Source organism: Rattus rattus, chromosome 4 (genome assembly GCF_011064425.1).
Source record: "Rattus rattus isolate New Zealand chromosome 4, Rrattus_CSIRO_v1, whole genome shotgun sequence".
Lineage (NCBI taxonomy): Eukaryota > Metazoa > Chordata > Mammalia > Rodentia > Muridae > Rattus > Rattus rattus.
The window spans coordinates 87960439-87981103 of record NC_046157.1 but is presented as its reverse complement, the minus strand read 5'-3'; the positions used below and the strand labels follow the sequence as shown (position 1 = coordinate 87981103).

Here is a 20665-nt window from a genome sequence, read left to right as displayed (position 1 = left end):
AGTCACACAGAATCGAATAGGCACCACCTCTGGCTGCTTGTGGAGTGCCACTTTCCTCATGGAAATGAGAGGCTAACGTTGAAGGTTTGAAGTAAAGGGCACATGAACAGAAACACCTTTATTACAAAAAAACAGGAACAAAAATGAAAACAAATTCACATCGTAACAAGCTACAATATGGCAGCAGATAAAAAAAAAAAAATCCTTTGTACAATGGCGGGAGGGTAGTCCTAAGAGGACTTGGAGGTCATAGTTGGGTGGTTTAGGTGCTCAATAGCGGCGGGTGAAGCGGGCATCACTGGGTCTGCTGCCCCGGCTCTGTCCGCCGAAGCCTGCCTGCATCCCTCCACGTGGGATCACATGGCCACGGGAAGCTCCTCCGGGGGCAAAACTGCCTCGCCTAAGGAGAAGCAGAGGACTATTAGGTCCTGAGATCAATGTTCCCCATTCAACTACTGTAGAGCAACACTGCTCCTGCCTGACTGGCAGTGTGGCACTCACCCTGACATGCCACCACGGTTCATCATGTGACCGGGCCCTGAGTGGCCAGACATGCTCCTCTCACCACCTGCAGGACGAGACACAAGTCCAAGTGGGCAGTTTGGCAGGTATGGGGTCAATAAGCCCCACTGGCTTCAACCAGCTCCACCTCATCATAACCCCAATCCTTCCTCAGTGGGGCAGCCCTGGCTCCCACTGGGTCCTCACCTTGCCATCTCTTGTGATCACGCTCCATCATGCCTCCATCAGCTGTGCCCTGCCACGCCCGGTCATCTTCAAGTCTCCGGCCATGCTCTCCCCAGTCACGCCTGCCCCTTGGAAAGAGATACCTCTGACCTGTGCTGCCACAGGATGGCCCTTGCAGACAGTGCAGCTAGGGGAGCTCAGGTTCCACCAGGCAGGCTGACAGTCACCCTTCCCCCACCAGGTCTTCGTAGGGACACAAACCTGGGAGGAGGGGGCAGCCCCCGGCCTTCACTCAGTCTCTTGTTTGAGCCATAGCCCCAGCCATCTCGAGAGTCCCGGCCATGGCGTTCAGGTCCTCCATGGCGCTCAGGGTAATGCTAAACCAGAGAACAGGATGAGGTCAATATTGTCCCTTATCCCCAGATGATAGAACACCTGGTTTCACAGGTACCAACCTAGGGTGGCTGTCATTGCACCCTCCCTCATGAAGAGTCAAGTTTACAAGGCTCCAGACAAGAGCCCCAGCCTGTGCACAGCACTCTTGCTTCAGAAGAAGACTGAGCACGCTGACACTCCCATCCCACGCACATGAACTCCTAGATGCAAGGTCTCACTCTGTAGCCCAGGGTATCCTATCCTTGATGTCTTAGTTATACCCAGCTCAAATCCTGGACTTGAGACACTGCTTCGAGGCCAAGGCAGGAAAAGATCTAAGACTAAGTGAAGCTCAGCTCCCCCACTGCTGGGCCATAAACAGTCCTGGGACACTGGAGCTCTGGGCCAGCTCCAGCTCCCTTCCTAGCCCTCAACCAGACACTGTCATCTGCCTTCCCAAGTGAACGAACACACAGCAGAAGGGCCACTTCTAATGTCCACCTCCCAGAGAGACAAACAGCTGTTCGGAAAATGGCAACACCAAGATGGCAACCTGATGACAAGGAAGGCCACAGCACTGAGGAAGGAGTGTCCAGGGACAAGACACCTCTGGTGCCAACCGGGGAATGGAAAGCTAGGGGTGTAGGTTGGTAAGTGAGAGGCAGTGAGGAAAGCACTGTGCAGTGAGACCTTAATGCAGTGGGTAGCAGCAATCCTACAGACATGCTAGGGGCCTCAAGTCACCCCCCTCCCTCCCCCCCACAAGGAGCAGTGCAGAAAGTGCTGCAACCTCCCTACTGGATAGAGTATTTGGCTAATCACTGTTGCCATTGTACAAAGACTCAAGAGCAGCACTGTGCTCCACCACCGGTCAATAGACAGGGAACCCATTCCACAGCTGCTCACCTGTCCTTCTCTGTCTCCCATCATCGACCGTGAACCTTCTCTCCTAAAAAAGGTGGTTTCAGTGAGACACAGATGGGGAGGGTTTGCATGCACACAGCCCTCCCTACATGGCCATGGGCCCACACCTATCCACAGAGTGGTTGGGATAGCGGCCTCTGTCTCTGTGGTCGAAGTCATGAAAGCGGTCCTGGCGACTGAAGTCTGAGTGGTAACGGTCATCCAGCGCAGCCCGTTTAGCTTCTGGCCAATAGGCATCATCTCGCCTGTGATGGAGTGGGAGGCAGAGGTGTGACATCAGTGCTTGTGAGGCATCCTAGAGCTTGAGCAAAGCCAGCATGGCTCCAAACCCTCACTAAACACTCCCACCTATGCCTCAGTGCCATGGCAGTGCTGAGTGTCCCAGTTTTTGGCAAGGTTCCTCCAACCCTGTGATATTCACGGCAGGCCCTGAGCAAGGTCAGTGAGCGCGAGACACAGTCTGAGCGCAGATCTAACATTTTGGCACAGGGTCTGGTAGCCTGCATCACTGACTGCTCACCGGCCATCTACTTCATAGGGCCTGCGCACAGCAGGCCTCCGCTCCTGTTCATAGCGCAGTTCCTGCTGACGCCGAAGCTCCTCTCGCTCTCGGTGAATGCGCTCTTGCTCACGCCTCCGCTCCTGTTCCACATGCATGCGCTCCCGCTCCAACCGTTCCCTCTCCATGCGTTCACGCTCCAGCCTATGTCGGTGGAAAGCCAGGCGCTCCCGGGCAATCTCCAGCCGCTCTCGCTCCTCCCGCTCCCACTGGGCCTGCAGCCTCTGCTCCCGCTCACTGCGCTCCCGCTCCCGCTCCCTGTGTGAAAAGGCTCAAGTGAGGAAAAGTGAGGCAGAAATCTTGTTTGGGAGGAGCTGGGGACATGCTAGGGCCATTAAGGACAAAAACCAGAGGCAACACTTCATTCACAGCAAATGGTCCCCAGCACTACAGGTGCAGTCTCCTGTCTGCCCCAGGCTTCCTTCGGTCAACAGAATTGGCATGACACGTCGGCCATCAACCTGGCAGTCAAGCATGAAGTAGCTTCCTTAGCTACCTCCCCAGCAGCTAGGAACCCAGTGTGAGGTTTGGAGATTATTTGCCCTGGTGTCCACTTTCAACACACACTCCTTGGAGCAAGTCAGGTTAGGCAGTTGCCTTTTGTCAGCCACATGGCGCCATTGCTGTGCCCAGTTAGGAAAACTATCCTTTCTCTGATCCTTCCTGGGTGAGTGAAGTCCCTTCTGGACATCCTCACTGTCCCCTGGCCCTGCTGCTAACTTTCTATGGTCTTTGAGGAGGGTAAAATACTGATGGCAATCATCTCAGCATGGGTCCCCGGAAGTGCCTACATTCCAGCAACATAGGCATACTCACCTCCGTGACTCCGAGTCTCTGGACTTTCGAGACTCTTTAACCTTGTCAAAGGACACAACAGACCGCTTCTCCCGGCTGACAGACTTTCGGTCCTGACTTTTGGAGGCCTGGATCAGTAAACAGAAAGAGGATTCAAGCAGGAGGGATAGAGGAACTTGGCACAGGGACAGTCACTGGTTGGAGGAGGTACTCACAGGAGAACCCAAAAAAACACATAGTGGGCTCAAGGGAATTTGACTATAATCAATCTTTCTCTCCTTGAGACAGGGTCTTACCATTTAACCCTGAATGAACCATATGGTCCTTCGGCCTCATCCTCTCATAGGCAAGCCCCAGGTGGGATACTTCAAAACTCTTTATTCCTCTACAAGCCTTTCCATCTACACTGAAACTTTCTGGAAACGGTGTCTCACTTGGTTAGCCTGCAGTGTGGCAATCCTCCTGTCTTAATTCCTCCACGGTCAGTACAACTCTACATATATGTACCATTTCCTCAGGTGAGACCAGCCTACCTCTGCCTAACCCTCTATGTTTTCCCTTTCCAGTGGCTCTCTCCAAGACCAGAGGTAAAAGGTAGCTTGGTTAGGATAAGCCAGTACACATGAAAGTGGCCAGAAATCTTTTCGTCACATAGCAGTGTGCCATGCTTTGAGAACCCGAGTCACCAAAAACGCATGCCAACTGTAGCCTGCTTGCTTTCCTTTGCCTCCCGTGGCTCCAAGGAACCCGGCAAACTGTAATGCCTGTAGTCCTCTAGGGACTTGGCATGTGGGGATGTCTTGGGGACCCCAGATCCATCTACTAAAGTGGTCAGGCCTAGGAGTTCAGAATCCAACAAGGTCTGCAGCTGTCCCAAGGAGGCAGGGAAGGGAGGTGGCTAAGAGCAGCTATTAAAAAGAGCAGCAAGTGGGGTTGGGGGTTTAGCTCCGGGGTAGGGAGCTTGCCGAGGAAGGGAAAGGCCCTGGGGTCGGACCCCAGCCCCCAAAAAAAAAAACCAAAAAAAAAAAAAAAAGAGCAGCAAGTAAACTACTCTAGAAGCCATACTACCTCTCTACACTCTTTAAAATGCAGCAAACTTCCCTGAAAAGCCACTGACCAGGAATCCCTGGAGCACCAAGCATGCTTTTTTTTTCTTTTCTTTTCTTTTCTTTTTTTCGGAGCTGGGGACCGAACCCAGGGCCTTGTGCTTGCTAGGCAAGCGCTCTACCACTGAGCTAAATCCCCAACCCCAAGCATGCTTTAAGTTCGGATACTCACTCTCTCTTTAGAACCAGATGTCTTCACACTGATGACAGGCACACCTTTGGACTTGTCCATCACCACAGTACGCTCAGTGCCACGGCTTCCTGTAAGCAGAGAGAAGAAATGAATCCAGCAAGCCACATGAGCAGCAACCGATGGGTGGAGGATGTCGTGTCCTACCTGACTTGGTTGTTCGAGAGCGCTCTGAAGGCCCAGGCTTTTGGTCATCTGCATCCTTGCTCTTCTCTGTGCTCCCATCATCCGTCTTCTTGGCATCGTCTTTTCTGTCACCTTTCTCCTCCCTCTTAAGGTTTGCAGATCTAGGATCAAATGACCCATGAGCCTCAGATCAGAGCAAGCCTCAGGAGGCAACAGCTACCCAGGACATGGAGATGGAGGAGAGCCGTCAAGTGCAAGGGTGACTATGGTGCATGGTAGTGGTCTGCAGAAGTACCTGTCACTGGTGCTGGTCTTCTCTTTCTTGCTGTCGCCATCTCGCCTGTCAGGTACTCTTTTGCCAGCGGGCTCACTTTTGGCCTGCAGGAGAGTAAAAAGCTAGTGCCATTGTGACTGGCACCGCTGCCAGCAGCACTGCAGCACGAGACCACCCACCTTTTCCACCGAGATCATCTTGCCATGCAGCTCAGTCTTATGCAAATGGTTAATGCACTTTGTTGCCTCTTCAGCTGTGGACATAGTGACAAAGCCGTAACAGCGAGCTCCGGGACTCCGGGCGTTCGTCACAACCTTAGCGCCCACCACCTGAGGAAACCAGACCACCTCAGATACAGATATATGTGCAGACCAAGCAGCCACTGGAGGGGCTGCCTTGTTCTAGGTTCTCGAGGGGGCTTGAAATGTGCAATGCAAGGCTCTGCTGTGCTCCCCTAACAAAGTTTAAATTGCTTGTGGGAACAAAAGGCACATCTTGGGACCGAATCATGACAGTCACACAGCTACAAACTGGTGAATGCAGATGATAGTAACACAAATTAGTGATAGGACAAGGAACAGCAGTGAGCCCTCTGTAGCTACCAATGGTCACAGCCAGCACCATATTCACTCACTGCACACCAGAACCCTGGCCCTGACCCAGAGCTCCAATCTGAGTCCAGGACACAGATTTGTGCAGTGAGGTTCCACCTCCTTACTCTTTGGCAGTGGCAGCTCACCTTCCCGTATCTGCTAAAAAGGTTCTTCAGATCTGTGGCTCTGGTCGTAGATGAAAGGCCACTAACCCAGAAATTCCTACCACAGCTGCTGCGACCTGTACAAAGGGAAGTTCCAGTCAGAACCTAAAGGGCCACAGAACGACTATCCCCAGCATGCTGGGGACATGTGCCTGGGACCCAAGGGATGGCGAGTGGCATGTATACAACACTGGAAATGGATCTCAGGACACCCCCGCAGCCATGTAGTTATGAACAGCTGAGCTGACCTCAGCCCAAGATGGCTTCTGCCCATGGAGCAGCCAGGGAAGGTGGTGTTCTTGCTGTCAGCCTCTCAAAGGCCATGTTCATGTTGTGCCTTCCTGCCCAGACCCTGCATGGTCAGAACTACAGGCCTGGGTTCATTACTTCCCAGCCTGCAAACTTTTTTTGAGACAGGGACTTGCTAGGAAGCTTCAGGCTAGCCTGGAACTTGCCACCAACCCCCGCCTCTGCCTCCCAAGAGCTGGAAGAGCCTGAACCATCTGCTCAGCAAGTGACTTGCTTTAGTACCTGCCAATGAACCACACAGAACATGTCAGCTCTCAGGACCAAAGACTGTGAACATACTCAGGGCCCACTGAGTTTAAGGTGGTGCTGGGTTGTGCATATGTGTGTAGGGGAAACACCAACCATGATGAATTTGAGGCCCACCATATTCCAGGAGACCAGTGCCACCTTGAGGACCTACCCTTCTCCTCTCTGGAAAGCCTTTTTGTATCCGAGTCATCCTCCACAGAACTAGAGACAAGAGACAGTGTCACTCAAGGGGGCTATAGCAATAAGAGACAAACCCAGAGCTCTAAGGACCCACCAAAGCTGCATACCTACCCGGCATTTAACTCTCAAAAAGGACACCCTGACAAACATATTTTGGATATCTGACCTAACATTAAGATTTCATACTCATAGGAGTTAATTAAGTTTCTGCCGGGCTAAAATTAATTAAGAATTAAAAAGCAAACAACTGTGGTAGGTTGAGTGGGGCAAAGGTTACAGAACCAGTGTAAAATAAATAAGAAATGAAACTGCCTGAAGGAGCTAGCTGGGCAGTGTGGCTGCCGACTGCAGGCTCTAACAGCTCATGTGTGTCCTAGTAACAATGAAAGGAGATAGCGTCTGGTCTAGGACTGAGAATCAACAAACCTCATTTTCTGATCAGCGCCCTCACTGGCTGAGGACTCTTTAGGAGCCGCAGGGACGTCATTACAAGCGTCAAAAGCAAACTTCTTCACGTCGTCTTTGCTATCTCGGGGCTCAGGGCTCGGGGCTGCCGTGGGCGCTCGCACCAGCTCCTGGCTGGTGGCCTCCGGGAGCTGGGCAGCCGTGCTACTCTGTTCAACTGGCTCCTCTAGCCCTACAGGCTCGCGGTCCATCCCAGTGCCTCCGCCAGGCGCCTCTGCCGGCTCCCTTTTCACTACTGCTAACAGGGCGTCTGCCTCGCTCCACTGACATCGAGTGCTTGAAGACTCAGACTTGCTGCTGCTGGCCAAAGCTAAATCTCCCTCCTCCTCCTGCTCCTCTTCCTGCTCCTCTTCTTCCTCCTCTTCTTCTTCCTCTTCCGGGTGGCCGCAGCTCTCAAATAGGTCCTCTTCCTCCGCCAGCTTCCTGTCTGGCCCCACGCTACTCGTGGCCTGGGCAAAGGGCTGCTCCAGCTCCGAACCTTCTTCTTTACTGGCTCAGATTTACAAGTTTCCCCCCAAAATGTCGAGTATTTTCTCATTTTCACGGATTTAACAGGAATAGAATGGCACAAGGTTTAATCACCAGGGAAATAAAGCAATCACAACTGCGGCTCGGGCGCTGCGGCCCTGCTCACACTGACAGAACTGCTGGCTACACAGAGATTGGAAAACCCGCTACACAGCGCCTGCACCCTACCTGCGCCCACGGCCATGGCGCCCCCAGTCTGAACTAAGGGCAGAGGCAAGCATCCCGGAGACTTCACCCCACAACCTTCTGAGTCTTGAGTCTTCGTTCTGTGCACTGTGACAATGTATGAATCAACTCTTCTCATTCAGCTTGAGTCCAAGTGCGTAACTGAGTGCCTGGCCTTCATGCATCACTAATTGCCTGATGCTTTGCCTTCCTTACAGAGCAGTTAACGTGCCGAGCGCCGGGTCTTCTGGCATATGAAGTTTGAGAGCCCAGAGGGACAGTGTTTGTTTGCGATTCTCTCTCAGAAGTGCACTCCTCTTCGGGGGGATCCAGTCATGTCATGTTCATGTGGCATTCCCTATGCTACCTACACTGCCTGTACCAACACCACATGGTGACATGCTACCGGTATCACAAGATCTGCTGGCAGCACAGAGCTCTGATCACTGGAGCATATAGGAACTTTGCGGGTATTTTCACACCACGCTTCTGTTTAAAGGCAAGAGACTGAAGTCTTTGCCAGATGGGCAGGATGCCGCACAGTTGCTGGCCACGTACACAGATCTTGTGATACAGCTGGGTTTCCAATCTCTATGTCCTGGTGTGCTCTGGACTGTAAAGCTCTAGAGCAGTGCATGCTAGAGTGCGGCCACTGGTTAGCAAGAGCCTCCCCGCTGTGGGTGGAACCCACTGCTGAGCCCTGCATTGACAGTACCTGGCTCCAAAGATGCCTCTTCCATCTCCTGCAACAGAAAACACAAGTAAGATGCTGCCCTAAGGCCTAGCCCCACTCCACCACCAACTTCCATGTGAATTAAAGGAGGCTGGTCATCTACTGAGATTTCAGGAGACAACTTGGACCCAGAGAGGAGGTCCTGCTTGAGCAAAGCAAGCTGCCTCAATGGCCTCAGCCTTACTCAACCCCAAGTCTGCTGCTGACCCTGTTGCAGGGCACCCAGCAGTCGTCCTGTCTCCCCAGTGTAGTTTCCTCTGGACTGAACTTGAAATCAGGAACATGGTTCTGATACATCTCCAGGTATGTCTAAATGCCTGGCATAAACCTCTTGATAGTTTCTTCACCTGTAAAAACCTTGAGCTGACTTTTTGAAAATCTAGGGCCAAGAAGAAATAAATGCACAATCACTGTTCTAACCCAGCATTCCCAGTTTCCCTCAGCAATGACTCAACTTCTCCCAGGAACCATCTTCCCAGATGGGCTCTGTCTTGCCTAATGGTTTTCTTTTTTAGGACCAGTGTGGGCCACATACCCTGGCTCCACAATGCAGACTTCCTATGCCCTTCAGGCTGCATGCAGTTTGGGCTTCTCCACACTGCACCCTCAGACTCAGATTGTCTGCTGCCCTCTAAGAACCACATACCCAAGGTTCAAGGAGACACTCGCACTCTCAGTGCCTGTCAAAGACATGAACTTCTGTGCTCCAGGCATGAATATGGGTGACACTGTTAGTGTCCTTAAAATAGGCCAGTGGACAATGGCCCAGAGTAACACAGAATGGCCCAGGACAGGGTGAGTGTGGAGGCAGGATCTGTAAGTGGGTCTGTACCCCAAATCGGTGCCTTGTATGCTCTTAAGTAGGGAAGCTGACTTATAAGGCTGGGATAGTGACTCCTTCAGCTCTATTCCCTGATGTTCACTGGAGACTGCAGGTGAACACCTTGGGAGGCAGGGGATTGGCTGGCTCCCCAACATGACCTGCCTGAACTACAAACAGAACTCTAGAACTGGACAAAGAAGCTGTGTTGCAGAGTGACCCCCGAGGGAATATTCTGCAATATTTCATTTTAACACATGAGCCTGTGACAGAAAGGTACTACGACAGACATAGGCATTCCTTTCTGATGCACAGGCTCTAAGTGGTGGGCACCTCCATGAAACAAAGACAACAGCTTGCCTAGAAGTCCTCTGCTGAAGTGGCCCAGAGGACAGACAGAAAGCTATATACCAATGCTCTTTTTCTCACAGCATTTCCTAGGAGGCTCAAGGCCCACAAGGACCCATCTTAATCCTTAATGCTCACCTTGTTTTTTCTCCTGTTTAGAGTCAGGGTATCATTATGTATCCCTGGCTGGCCCGGAAGCCACTATATAGAACTCACAGAGATCTGCTGCTCTGCCTCCTGAGTGCTAGGATTAAAGGTGTGCATCATTACGACTGGCTGGTTCTGATTTTTAGTATCTGACTGACAGTCACCAAACACAAACCTCACAGTTATCTGGGAAACTGGGCAGTTCTGTGGAGCTGTCCCACTCCTCCTATCAGGTGCCCCTTACTGGGAGACCCTATCCCAGTATCCTTCTCTTAACAATGCACTTCTAGCATAAAGCAGCCAAGTGAGGAGGTAGGCAGTGCCCACAGCTTCTGAGAACCAAGGAGGTCTTCAGGCTGCTGCTTAGGAAAGCCCCAACACTGGCCTTAATCCGACCGCAACTCATAGTGTCACACTAACATCCCACAACTGTGGAGGAGAATCAAAAAGGAAAAGGCCTACATCTAAACCAGTGTGTATTCTGCACTGCTGGGATGGGCCACAAGCCTCACCCTCACTCAGCAGCCAGGGGGCTGCACTGGCCTTTCAACTTCTTCTAAACAAGTCCTCAGGCAAGACCCATTTTGCTCACAGCCAGAGTAGGAGACAACTGAGGCTGCAGGAATGTCATACACAGTGTCTAGCATGTGCTGTCTAGGCAGGGACTCCAGCTGGTACAGCTGCCAAGCAACAGGTGGTGTCTGAGAACCCAGGGCTACACTGAGGGTACAATTGAGATGGTGACAATTTACCTGCAGGATGGTGAAGTCAGATGATGATGTATCTACATTGTTAATGGCTTCCTTGTCATCTATCTGTGGAAAGGGAGAATAGTTTAAATGTCATAGGTGAGGGGACAATCCCCATCCCACTGTGGTTTAGAGTGCTGTCCCAGTGTGGTGAGGTGGAAGACACCACTTGACAGGACTCTCCAGGTGACCAGAATAGTATACTTGTAGCCAATCTTCCAGAAATTGCTTCTAGAACTGGGCTGCAGAAGGCATCCTGGTGCCTTTCACCTGCTTGAGTCTGGGTACTATCAAGCGAGGCCTGCTGGTTCTCAGCACCAAATACTCAGCCCCCTATGCTGTGGGACAGGGATGCGTGGTAGCTTCAGCCACAGAGGTAGGGACCTCCCAAAAGATGGCACTCTATGCCTACAATCAGGATGGCCCAATGGTATATAGTACATTTACTGAAGACCACTCCCCAACTCTTTTTCCCACGAGGCAACTATCGCCCATTATGAAAGCCATACGCAGCAGAGAGTGCCCCGGCTGCATTTATGTCCAGCCTGCCTCTGCTGCCCCGTGATGCTATCTGCATCGCTATGGATGCTGGGTTTGCTCTGTGACTGTGTAGCAGTTGCACTTGCTGTGACAGGTATGGCTACCATTCTAGGTCAGGTAACTTGCTTGGCTCTGAGAGGTGGCTGGTCTTAGTCGTAACACTGACCTCTGGCCCTACAGACAATAGTAAGGGGGAATGATAGCACAATTTGCTTTTAAACTTCAATCACGGACACAGGTGCATGAAAAGGCCATGACAGCAATCATTTACCTGTCAAACCTGGAGTTTTGGTGACCAAAGCTTAGAAGGGATTGATGGCCAGCTAAAAAAATCACACAGCATTGATACTTGGTATACGTTACCCTAATGCTCCCCTACCATTCTGTTCTCTTTTCATTGCAATTGGTTCCCACCAATGTGTGTTTTCCTCCTGTGTTACTCTACAAGAAGGAGCCCACCACTTGGGCTGTGCCTTTCAAAAGCAGATAATGATACCTTGTTTATCTTAACAATGCAAGATCAAACCCATCACTCAAAGCTGCCCACAGGGATAGGTTCTCAGTCAGTTCTCACGGCAGGGGACAAAATGCTCACTGTAGAAGATCTGAGGTTTTGTGGAAGACTAGAGGCTTTTGGTGACCAAAACTCCAGGTTTGACAGGCTAAAAAGATGCCCATGGGTCCTCAATGCTCACTCTCCTCTCTCTAGGCAGACATCAACCCATAAAATCCTTCAGCACAGATTACCTCAAGGCCCAGGAGCTTGAACTTGTGCCCTGCAGCAAGTGCCTGGACTCTCACTCACCAGAGTCACAAGCTACCCAGGGATGTAACACAGTGCTCAGGAGGCCAGTCTAAACCATAATAGCCATTGCTATGGTCTCACACATGCCTGCATTGAGGCTACCTCAAGGCTGAATTAGCTAGCAGCAGCAGCTGAGCAGGGGGGTGGTGGCTCCAGTTGGCTGTACTCACACACCATAGCTCAGGCTCCTCTAGGGACAATGATCAGCAGCAGTTGTCCCTGTTACTCTGCTCTGTCATGAACTTTGCACCAGGCCACCCAGTGCTCCACCCAGCACCAGCTGCTTACAGCATGCTCCTGCAGCTGTTCTGGGAGCCCCTTCAAGTCGCCTTCTACCAGTTCAGTGCTGTCTCCTAGGCCCTCAGGGAGTGTGGCCTCCTCTTCTTCCTCCACACAGTCTGCCACGCTGCCATTATCAATGTCAGCCTCATCCAGCACACTGATGTCCATCATATCCATGTCTTGCAGGTTCTCCAGGCTGGTTTCCACATCCTCCTACAACACAGAGGACACTGTCATGGCACACCGCCATTATGGCTCTCCCGCTCCTCATCCACTGAAAAGGTAATGCATACCTGCCCATCCCCAGAATTCTCCTCGAGCCCGTTGTCCTCCACACCCTCGTCTTCTGGTTTCTTCCCTGAAGAGACAGCATGTGAGCATGAGGCCAATAGTCTGTGTCATGCAAGCTGGTGCCTGAACTTCTGTAGGTTCCCCAGCTCTGCAACTCACTGCACAGACCTGGCCTCTCATCCTAGCCAGGTCTCAGTGGGTCTCAGTGCACTGTTTGAGATGCTCAGTTAGGGTCAACTTGACAGGAGAATAACCTGGGAGATGGGCCACAGGCAAGCAAAAGATGCACACTGGGTCAGCAAGAGGGCTCAGTAGGGAAAAGGCACATGTCACCAAGGATAACCATCTGAATTCAACCTCTAGAATTCATGTGGTAGAATGAGAGACCTAGCTTCAGTGAGTGTGCTTCTGATCACCCATGCAAACACACCAAAAAAAGTGAAGTACATGTTTGAAAAGTTGGCTCAGTAGTTAAGAACATGGGCTACTTTTATATAGGATACAGGTTCAAATCTCAGAATGCAACAGAGAGTTCACCATGCCTGTCTCTTGTTCTGTGGTGTTGAGCATGGGTTCCACACTTAGGGGTGGGTGGGCACAATACATATTTTGAAACATATGCTATTCTACATCAAAGCCCACGTGACTTGAGGTATAAGAAAACATGTAAGCAGGCTATCACATGGGCAGGCTACCCTCATGTCTTTTCTCAAGGAAGGTATGGCCTGTCTTCAAACAGTATCCAATGTCTCTCTGTACTGGGGATGTTCTACCATGGAGCTACACTGTACTCCTAGACTCAGATTAGGGAGCTGTGTCTGAAAAAATGGAAGTCTCCCCACAGAATGGAAGTAAGGTTGCCAGTTACCTACCTTAAGCTTGCAGTGATCCTTCTGCCTTTGCTTCCCAAGTGCTGGTCATGGAAATGAGCCAGCAAACCTAGTTGGAACCTCATTTCACTGCCCATGAACACCAGACCCCTAGGATCTTGTGTACCAGTTCTTTTAGTCCATCTTGTAATGGATTCACTCACTCACCACCTCTGACAGCCTGGCCAAGTGGCAGTTTGTTATCATACGTAGTTCTTCCCTCCAAAGAGTGAGCAATCATTTTTTTCCATCTCACTATGGAGCTGTTCTTAGCTATGGTATTTGGCTTTATCTCCATTAGAGTAAGTTCTGTGAGGCTGCTGAAGTCCTTAACTTCTTTATTAAGTTTTGTATATATCATGAAATGTGTGGAAGGGTAGAAGCCAAAGTGTCCAGCTCTCTATAAAGGCCAGTCAAGACTGTATATAACAACAGGCATCTCAAATAAATAAAACTAAAACATGGAAAACACTCTCAGCTACTTTTCCAATATGATAAAGCATTGTGACCAAATGCTGATGAAGAAGAGCTGGCTTTGGCTATAGCGGGGCATCATGGGAAGCATGGTAGTAGAGCAGGTACAGTAGACACAGGGAAGGGGCAGGCAGCTGAGCTGGTAGGTGGGTAGATGGTAGTAATGACCACAGACAAATGGACAGATAAAATAGGCTCAAATCTCAAAGCTCTCTGCAATAAAAAAGTGCTTCCATCAAAGCCATACCTCCTCAACCTCTCCAAATAGTAGCAGCAACAAGGGGCTAAGTGATCAAATGCCTGAACCCGTGGGGACATTCGCATTCAAACCATTGGAGAAGCCATAGAGATTCTTGATATTTTTCCTAAGTATGAAATTAAATTAACCCTAAATACAACCCTCACAGAGGTCAGGGTGAGGCCATGCTCAGGACATCTGGCCTTTTGTCCCTAGTCATGTTCCCCCACCACTCGCATCTGAGAAAGGGCCTCTCTCTATAGCCCTGGCTGCTCTCAATAGAACAGGATCCACTGAGTTCTAAGTGCTGGGATTAAAGGCCATTATAGTCTTGCCCACCTTCAGCCACAGAGGGGTTCACCCTGACATTTTAAGATTCTAGAATTTCAAACCACTGAGTTTAATTCATGAAGCAAAGAAACACTTCTTGCCAAAATTTTTGATAAAAACCCAACAACAGGGTACTTGAGTGCCACTTATAGAACCTGTGTGGTAAAGGACTCAGAGAGGAAGGAAAGAACAGAGCCTTGTCCTCTGCTGGGCCACAACCACAAAAATGTAATACACTCTTAAAATGCAAAGCAGCCCTTTCAAGCATGGTTTAGATGCAAAGCAAGCAGGGGATAAAAGAGTTTGTGGCTCCAGGGCTACCCTAGTCAGATTCTAGAATGAGCAAAGCCAACAGCTCCAGGATACACGGTCAGCACCCTGTATTCTCATAGGTGACAAGGAGGTGCTATCTTTCTTACACCCTCACACAACAAATAGAATTAAACCACACACATTCAAACCATCTACATCACCCACTGACAAGGCTGGGGCCTTCCTAATTCAGAACATAACTCTTATTAATCACGGCACGGCTAAAGCAGCCAACGCATACATACAACACTGCTCACAAACCCAGCCATAGCAGCTTGGGCCAACTGCAGACCATCCATACCCTCAAAACTTAGCACAACCAACCACCAAAGGCAGGCAAAAGTGGGAAAGAATGCAGTACACAGGTGGCCAGAGCTTGCTCACAGGCTAAAGAGTCAAAGGCCAGCAGACCAGGACTCTGAAGTCACCCCAGATGTTGCCATCTTCTGGCCTCTGTAGGCACTGAGTTGATCTGTACATACACCCCCAATACACACAAAGTTAAAAAAATATAATCTTAGCCAAATGGTGGTAGTGCACACCTATAATTCCAGAGCTCAGGAAGCAGAGGTAGGCAGATCTCAGAGTTTGAGGTCAGCCTGGCCTACACAATGAGTTCTAGGACAGTCAGGATTATGTAGTCAAACCCTGTCTCAAAAAACAAACATGGTTCAGTTAATTATCCACAGCTTCAGGTAAAGTTTTTTGTACAATTTATTTTTACTTATGCTTACATGTCTGCCACAGCTGCACAGGTGCTCACTGAGCCAGAATAAGCTCCCTGGCCCTGGACTTACAGGCAGCTGTAGTCCACATGGTATGAGTGTTGGGCACCAAAATGAGGTCCTCTGCCAGAGCACTTGTGTTCTTAAAGGCCCTTGATGGTTTTGTTTGTCTGTTTGTTTGTTTGAGACAGTGTTGTTCAAGCTGGCCTCAATTTGTGACAACCGCCTGTACCTTCAACAAACCTTTTGTTTTGGTGTGGTGTTGGAGCCAAGCTCCAGAGCCTTGAAAATGCTAGGCAAGTGCTATCCACTGTGCCAAAGCCAGCTGAGGATAGTCGGAGGGAAATACAAATGCCAAGGATTTTGCAGAACAAGACCAAATGTATAGAGTACATGTGTATGTGATGTTCATGCCTGAGGGGCAAGACAGCAGGTGTCCTCTATCACTTTCCAGCTCCTCTCAACACAGGGTCTCCTACTCACTCTGAAGCTAGGCTGGCTCACCCATCTCCACCCTCCCAGTCATAAGGGTTACAGGTACATGTAGCCATATTTGGTTTGTGAGTGGGCATCAAGGACTCTAACTCACCCTCAGACTTATTCAGCAACACTCTCACACACTGTGCAATCGCCCCAGGCCAGGATCAGTTGTTTTGTTTTGAGAGAAGGTCTCACCGTGGAGTTCTGGGTCTGAAACCTGCTGTGCATACCAGGTGACTCTGAACTCAGAGAAATCTTCCTGCCTCTGAACCACCATGCTCCATACCAATGTCTTTTTTATTTTCAGATTTTAAGGAAAGCACATGCACGAAGGCAGGTGCACCCTATAGTGCCAGCTCCCACTGGGAAGGGATGTTAACCGCACTTAAACTCATATATCTAGTAAAACACCAGAACAAGCATTTGTTTTCACTAAGGCAGCAAGAAGAATAGAAGACCCAACCCTGGGGCCATCTTTACCATTTTCCACAGATGAGCCAAAGCAGTGCATTAGGACATACACACAGATCTACATGGGTAGCATGGCTATTATTGTGCCACCCCACCATCTCATCAGCTGACAGCTCAACCTCACAACAACCAAGATATCCCCAATAGCCTCAACCCTTCTAATTCTGTCAAGTTCCTAGAACTGGAGTTTCATAAAGATGACAAGTCAGCGACAAAGACAGACACAAGATGAGGTGCGTGACTGGTAGTAAAGTGACCAATGGCTGGAGGCAGCAGTTGTGAACAGAGGTAGGGCAAAGGTGGGTAAGTAGAGGTTGTCAGATGGGGAGGCCCACTGCATGGTTTCAAGTGAACTTTGTCTGTAGTGCTCTGGTAGTATGGGGCCTCATTTTCTGGCAGATGAGGTAATGAGAGGCTCTCCATGTAAAGATGAAACACCATACCCTAGTCCATCCCCACTATATGCTCAGATCCTGTCTGACAAAGGGTACAGTAGGCTCCGTACCCACAGAGGGTACCTATGGCATTGACACAGTGGCTCAGGGACTCCTTACCTTTGCTGGGCCTCTTAGGCATCTTCTTGTTGCCTTCTGAGATGACTTCAATTTCATCAGGATTCCCACCTTCCTCTTCAATGGCCTGAACAGACAGCAGAAGAAAGGCCAACCAATAAAACCACAGGTGGCAAAGTAGCCCCCAGGGCTTGAGACAGAGAAAGGAAGCACACCTAAGCCTGCAGTTTGAACAGCCTGTTCAACACAAGAAGGGCCCAGTTCTAAGCCAACCACAGAGGACACCCAGTACAGTGTCCAGGCTGGTTCTCAGGGCATTGAAACTCAGCAGCTACCTTAACTCTACAAATAGCTGACCTGCTGCACATGGAAGGGGAGCTGGCACAGCCAGGCTCTGGCACCATCACCTAATGGAATGTCTATGGTAATGCAGCTCTATTTTTTTCTCATTTTCTTTTCCTTAGTCCCCCCAACAAAGGCTTTCTTCCTGAATGTGAGACTAGGCTGGCAGACAGCAAGCTCCTGGGGCCACATGTAGCTAAGTCCAGCTTTCTATAGGGATCCTGGGGATTAGAACCTCAGGTCCTCGTGCCTGTGTTGTAAGGGCTCTTTCTTACTGAGCACTCTTGGCACCTAATGAGTCATGGAGGCAACTATGAGCTTTGGACCCCTCTACCTCATGTATTCCTGAGGGAAGAGATTCCAGCTTCCTTGACTTAACCCAGTGACCAAGGAAGGGGAAGTGAACAGGGTTTGGACCTTGCTGTCCCCTCCTGGGACCTGTAGTGTAAGGACTCTGCAGAAGTCCCATTTCACACTCAAGTATATCATCTGTTCAGCAGTGGCCAATTTAGCAACCCCCCCCCCCACAGCCCTGTCAACAGTGCCAACAGTGCCCCCGGGAATGAAATGAGACACCTTCTAGCAGCAGCATGCCTTTCACCCTGGGGATGTTTGCAAGTTGACAGTCCCCAGAGAGAAGGCAGCAGCAGCAGTGCCCTCAGTACTCCAAGCTCAGGCAACTCTTCCAGACCCCCAGGGGCTTCCTGTAGTGTTCCAATAGGGAACCAGAGACAAGCCCACAAGGTGAGTCAGCTTTCAGACATCCCAAGGGGCAGGGGCAAGCTGTAGAAAGGTACTTCGTTTTATCCCTTGGGGCTAAGAGACAGAACTGTCCCTCCCAGGCCACCTCAGCAAACCCCCTTCAACAGCTGCTCCTCCACACCACCTCCCTTAAAAAAAAGTCAACCAGATGGCCACCAGCTGGGTGACAAGCAGGCAGAAGGACAGGACTGCAGATCTGCCCTCTGATCTGATAAACATACAGGGGTGTTGAGTGGGGGCAAGCACAGACCAGGGTCTCTCTACACCCCTAAGGGGACAAAGAAGACAACATCCAGAAGCCGACCCTCAGCTTCCAGTCTGGAGAAAGAGAGCTTGGTGCTGCAGCCAGGGCCTCGCTAGCAGACTGAGCATCACCCTAGTAACCCCCTCATACCCTATATGTTCTATAGGGGTCACCAGTGTAAGAAGCTTCTTGCCCATTCCAATAAAGATGTAGTATCCATTAAAACACACACACACACACAAAACAGAAAAGGAGCTGGCTGACGTTCAGTAGGTAGTGTGCCTGCCCTGGTCTCTAACTGCTGCATCCACTCTCACAAGCATGTATGTTATGTGCTCAAATAAACACTGTACATGTCCACAGGGTAGAAGACAGAAGGCAACCTCAACTGTCTTTCAGGTGGTTTTCATCGTGGTTAGACTAGTCAGCCAGTGAGCCTCAGGGATCCTCCTGTCTTTCTGAGCACTGGAATTACAGCTGTATCCCACCTGGCATTTATTGTGGGTGCTGGGAACAGAACTCAGGCTTTCATCTTGCTGCCACCTCTTCTTGTCCATTATCTGAATAGCAACTGGTGACTGGTTTTGGACCCATTAAGAAGGTGAAATCTCGGGGTTGGGGATTTAGCTCAGTGGTAGAGCGCTTGCCTAGGAAGCGCAAGGCCCTGGGTTCGGTCCCCAGCTCCAAAAAAAAAGAACCAAAAAAAAAAAAAAGGTGAAATCTCCAGCTTCTGTGTGCAAGGGGCAACTAGGCAGATGCCAACGTCCAAAAGCTAGAGGGTAATACACACAGAGTATGCTTTCTAAGGTGGGGCTCAAGAGTCCTCATCTACACATGTCAAAAGGTGGCCCTGAGGAGACTAAGCTTGTTTACCTGGACTAAGCTGCATGCCAAACCAGGGTCCATGTGATGTCCTCCCTACCCTAAAGATGACCCACTACTGCCTTGATCTGAGGACACGCAGAGAGTTTAAAGGTCTTCCTGAACAGAGAATCTAGGCCACCAAAGAAGGTAACAAAAATGAGCCTCTCTGTCTGCCCCTGGAGCTCAGACTGAGGCTAAGTCCTCTGACTCCCACCTAACCACACAGAATGGTGTGCAGCAGTGTGGAGGGATGGCTCCAAGGACCTCTGCAATGTTGGGCAAGCATTTGATCTATGTGCCTAACCCTCTTTTTACAGAGACAAAATAAAAACCTACTACTTTTTACAGAAAGGCTCTCATGCATCCCAAGATGGTCTCAAACTTAGGATCCTTCTGCCCCCACCACTCCCAGCCTTAGGAGGTATTTGGGATAAAATTTAAGGGTTTTGTGTATGCAAGGCAAGCACACTACCAAATGAGTAGGCCTTGGAGCCTACTTTATACTTTGAAACAGGCTTGCTAAGTTGCCTAGGTTTGTCTCACAACTCCCACTTCCTGTCCCTTAGAGGGTGTAACCAGACACCCTCTAGCTAGCTCTGAACTCCACTACTCAGGTTGGTTATGAACTCCTCTATAGCCCAGGTTAGCCTTTAACTCACATCTGAGATATCTTTACCAACAGAAAGACCGTCTTTCTTTCCATCTCACATCTTTACCCTAGTTTAGTTCTAGCAAAGAATTAGAAACAATTTATTTTTCGGCTTTCCCCCCCTCCCTTCCTGGGCTACCTACCTCCTCTGGCTGTCTATGAGCTCTGAGGGTTCCTCAGATTTCATTCCCCTACAGGTCTCTCCAGAAAAAGAATAGAAAACAAAAACCACCTGTTCTGCCTCGGGAGCCGAAAAGGGACTTGGGATCGAATCCCGCCACAAGCTGACTCTGCTGGGTGACCTTGGCCGAGTCTCCTCCATCCCCCTTTAGGGTTGGGGCTAAGCAGTACAGGGAACGCGATGTCATCGATCCCCCGAACCCGTTCACGATGTTATTTCCTTCTGGGCGCATCACTGCGGCGTCGGGATTCGAACCCTCATACCCGGCGCCCACGGAGCCCGAGTGTTAGCGCACGGCACGAAGGCCACGGGCCGCTCCAGGCCAGGCGGTGGGTGTCGCCATGGCGACCGTGGGGTCCCCCGCGAACCTCACCTTCTTCAGCCGCTCCATCAGCACGCTCTTGTTGCCGCTCGAGTCGAGGTTTCGCTTCCGCAGCTCCGCCCGCAGGTCGATCACCCGCAGGTCGCTGAGCCGCCGCGTCCCGGTCTCTGACGCCGCGGAGCTCACGGCCGCTGCGCTTGCCGCACCCGAGTCTCCTAAACCCGATAGAGTCTCCGCCATTCCAGGGACCCTGGTTCCGTCGCCCACTTCACACAGAACCGGGTCAGTGGGTTTGCGTGGGTGTATTTTTTGGATTTGTTATTATTTTTTTTTGAATCTCGGCCCTCTTACCACAAAATGGCGCCGCCTGAGAGGGAACCGCTTCAGCCTCCCCTGAGGTGCACCTCGACACTGCGCAGGCGCCGCCGGCGCGAGACGGACGCTCTCAGACGCCTCTACACAAGCGCCGTGAGCGCATCGTTAGAG

General features: G+C 50.6%; 1 protein-coding gene across 1 annotated transcript; it reads right to left on the bottom strand.

The window, feature by feature from the left end:
* Positions 1-85: 85 nt before the first annotated feature.
* Positions 86-20656, bottom strand: Safb (scaffold attachment factor B). Its single transcript, XM_032900765.1, is given in 21 exon segments — positions 86-400; positions 502-568; positions 709-809; positions 949-1064; positions 1969-2011; positions 2094-2231; positions 2507-2803; positions 3362-3468; positions 4619-4707; positions 4784-4923; positions 5058-5140; positions 5216-5365; positions 5776-5870; positions 6503-6552; positions 6958-7537; positions 8405-8432; positions 10490-10552; positions 12120-12326; positions 12407-12471; positions 16858-16942; positions 20231-20656. Coding segments are annotated over 21 exon segments (2823 nt in total). The 5' UTR covers positions 20420-20656; the 3' UTR covers positions 86-270.
* Between the last annotated feature and the right edge of the window lie 9 nt (positions 20657-20665).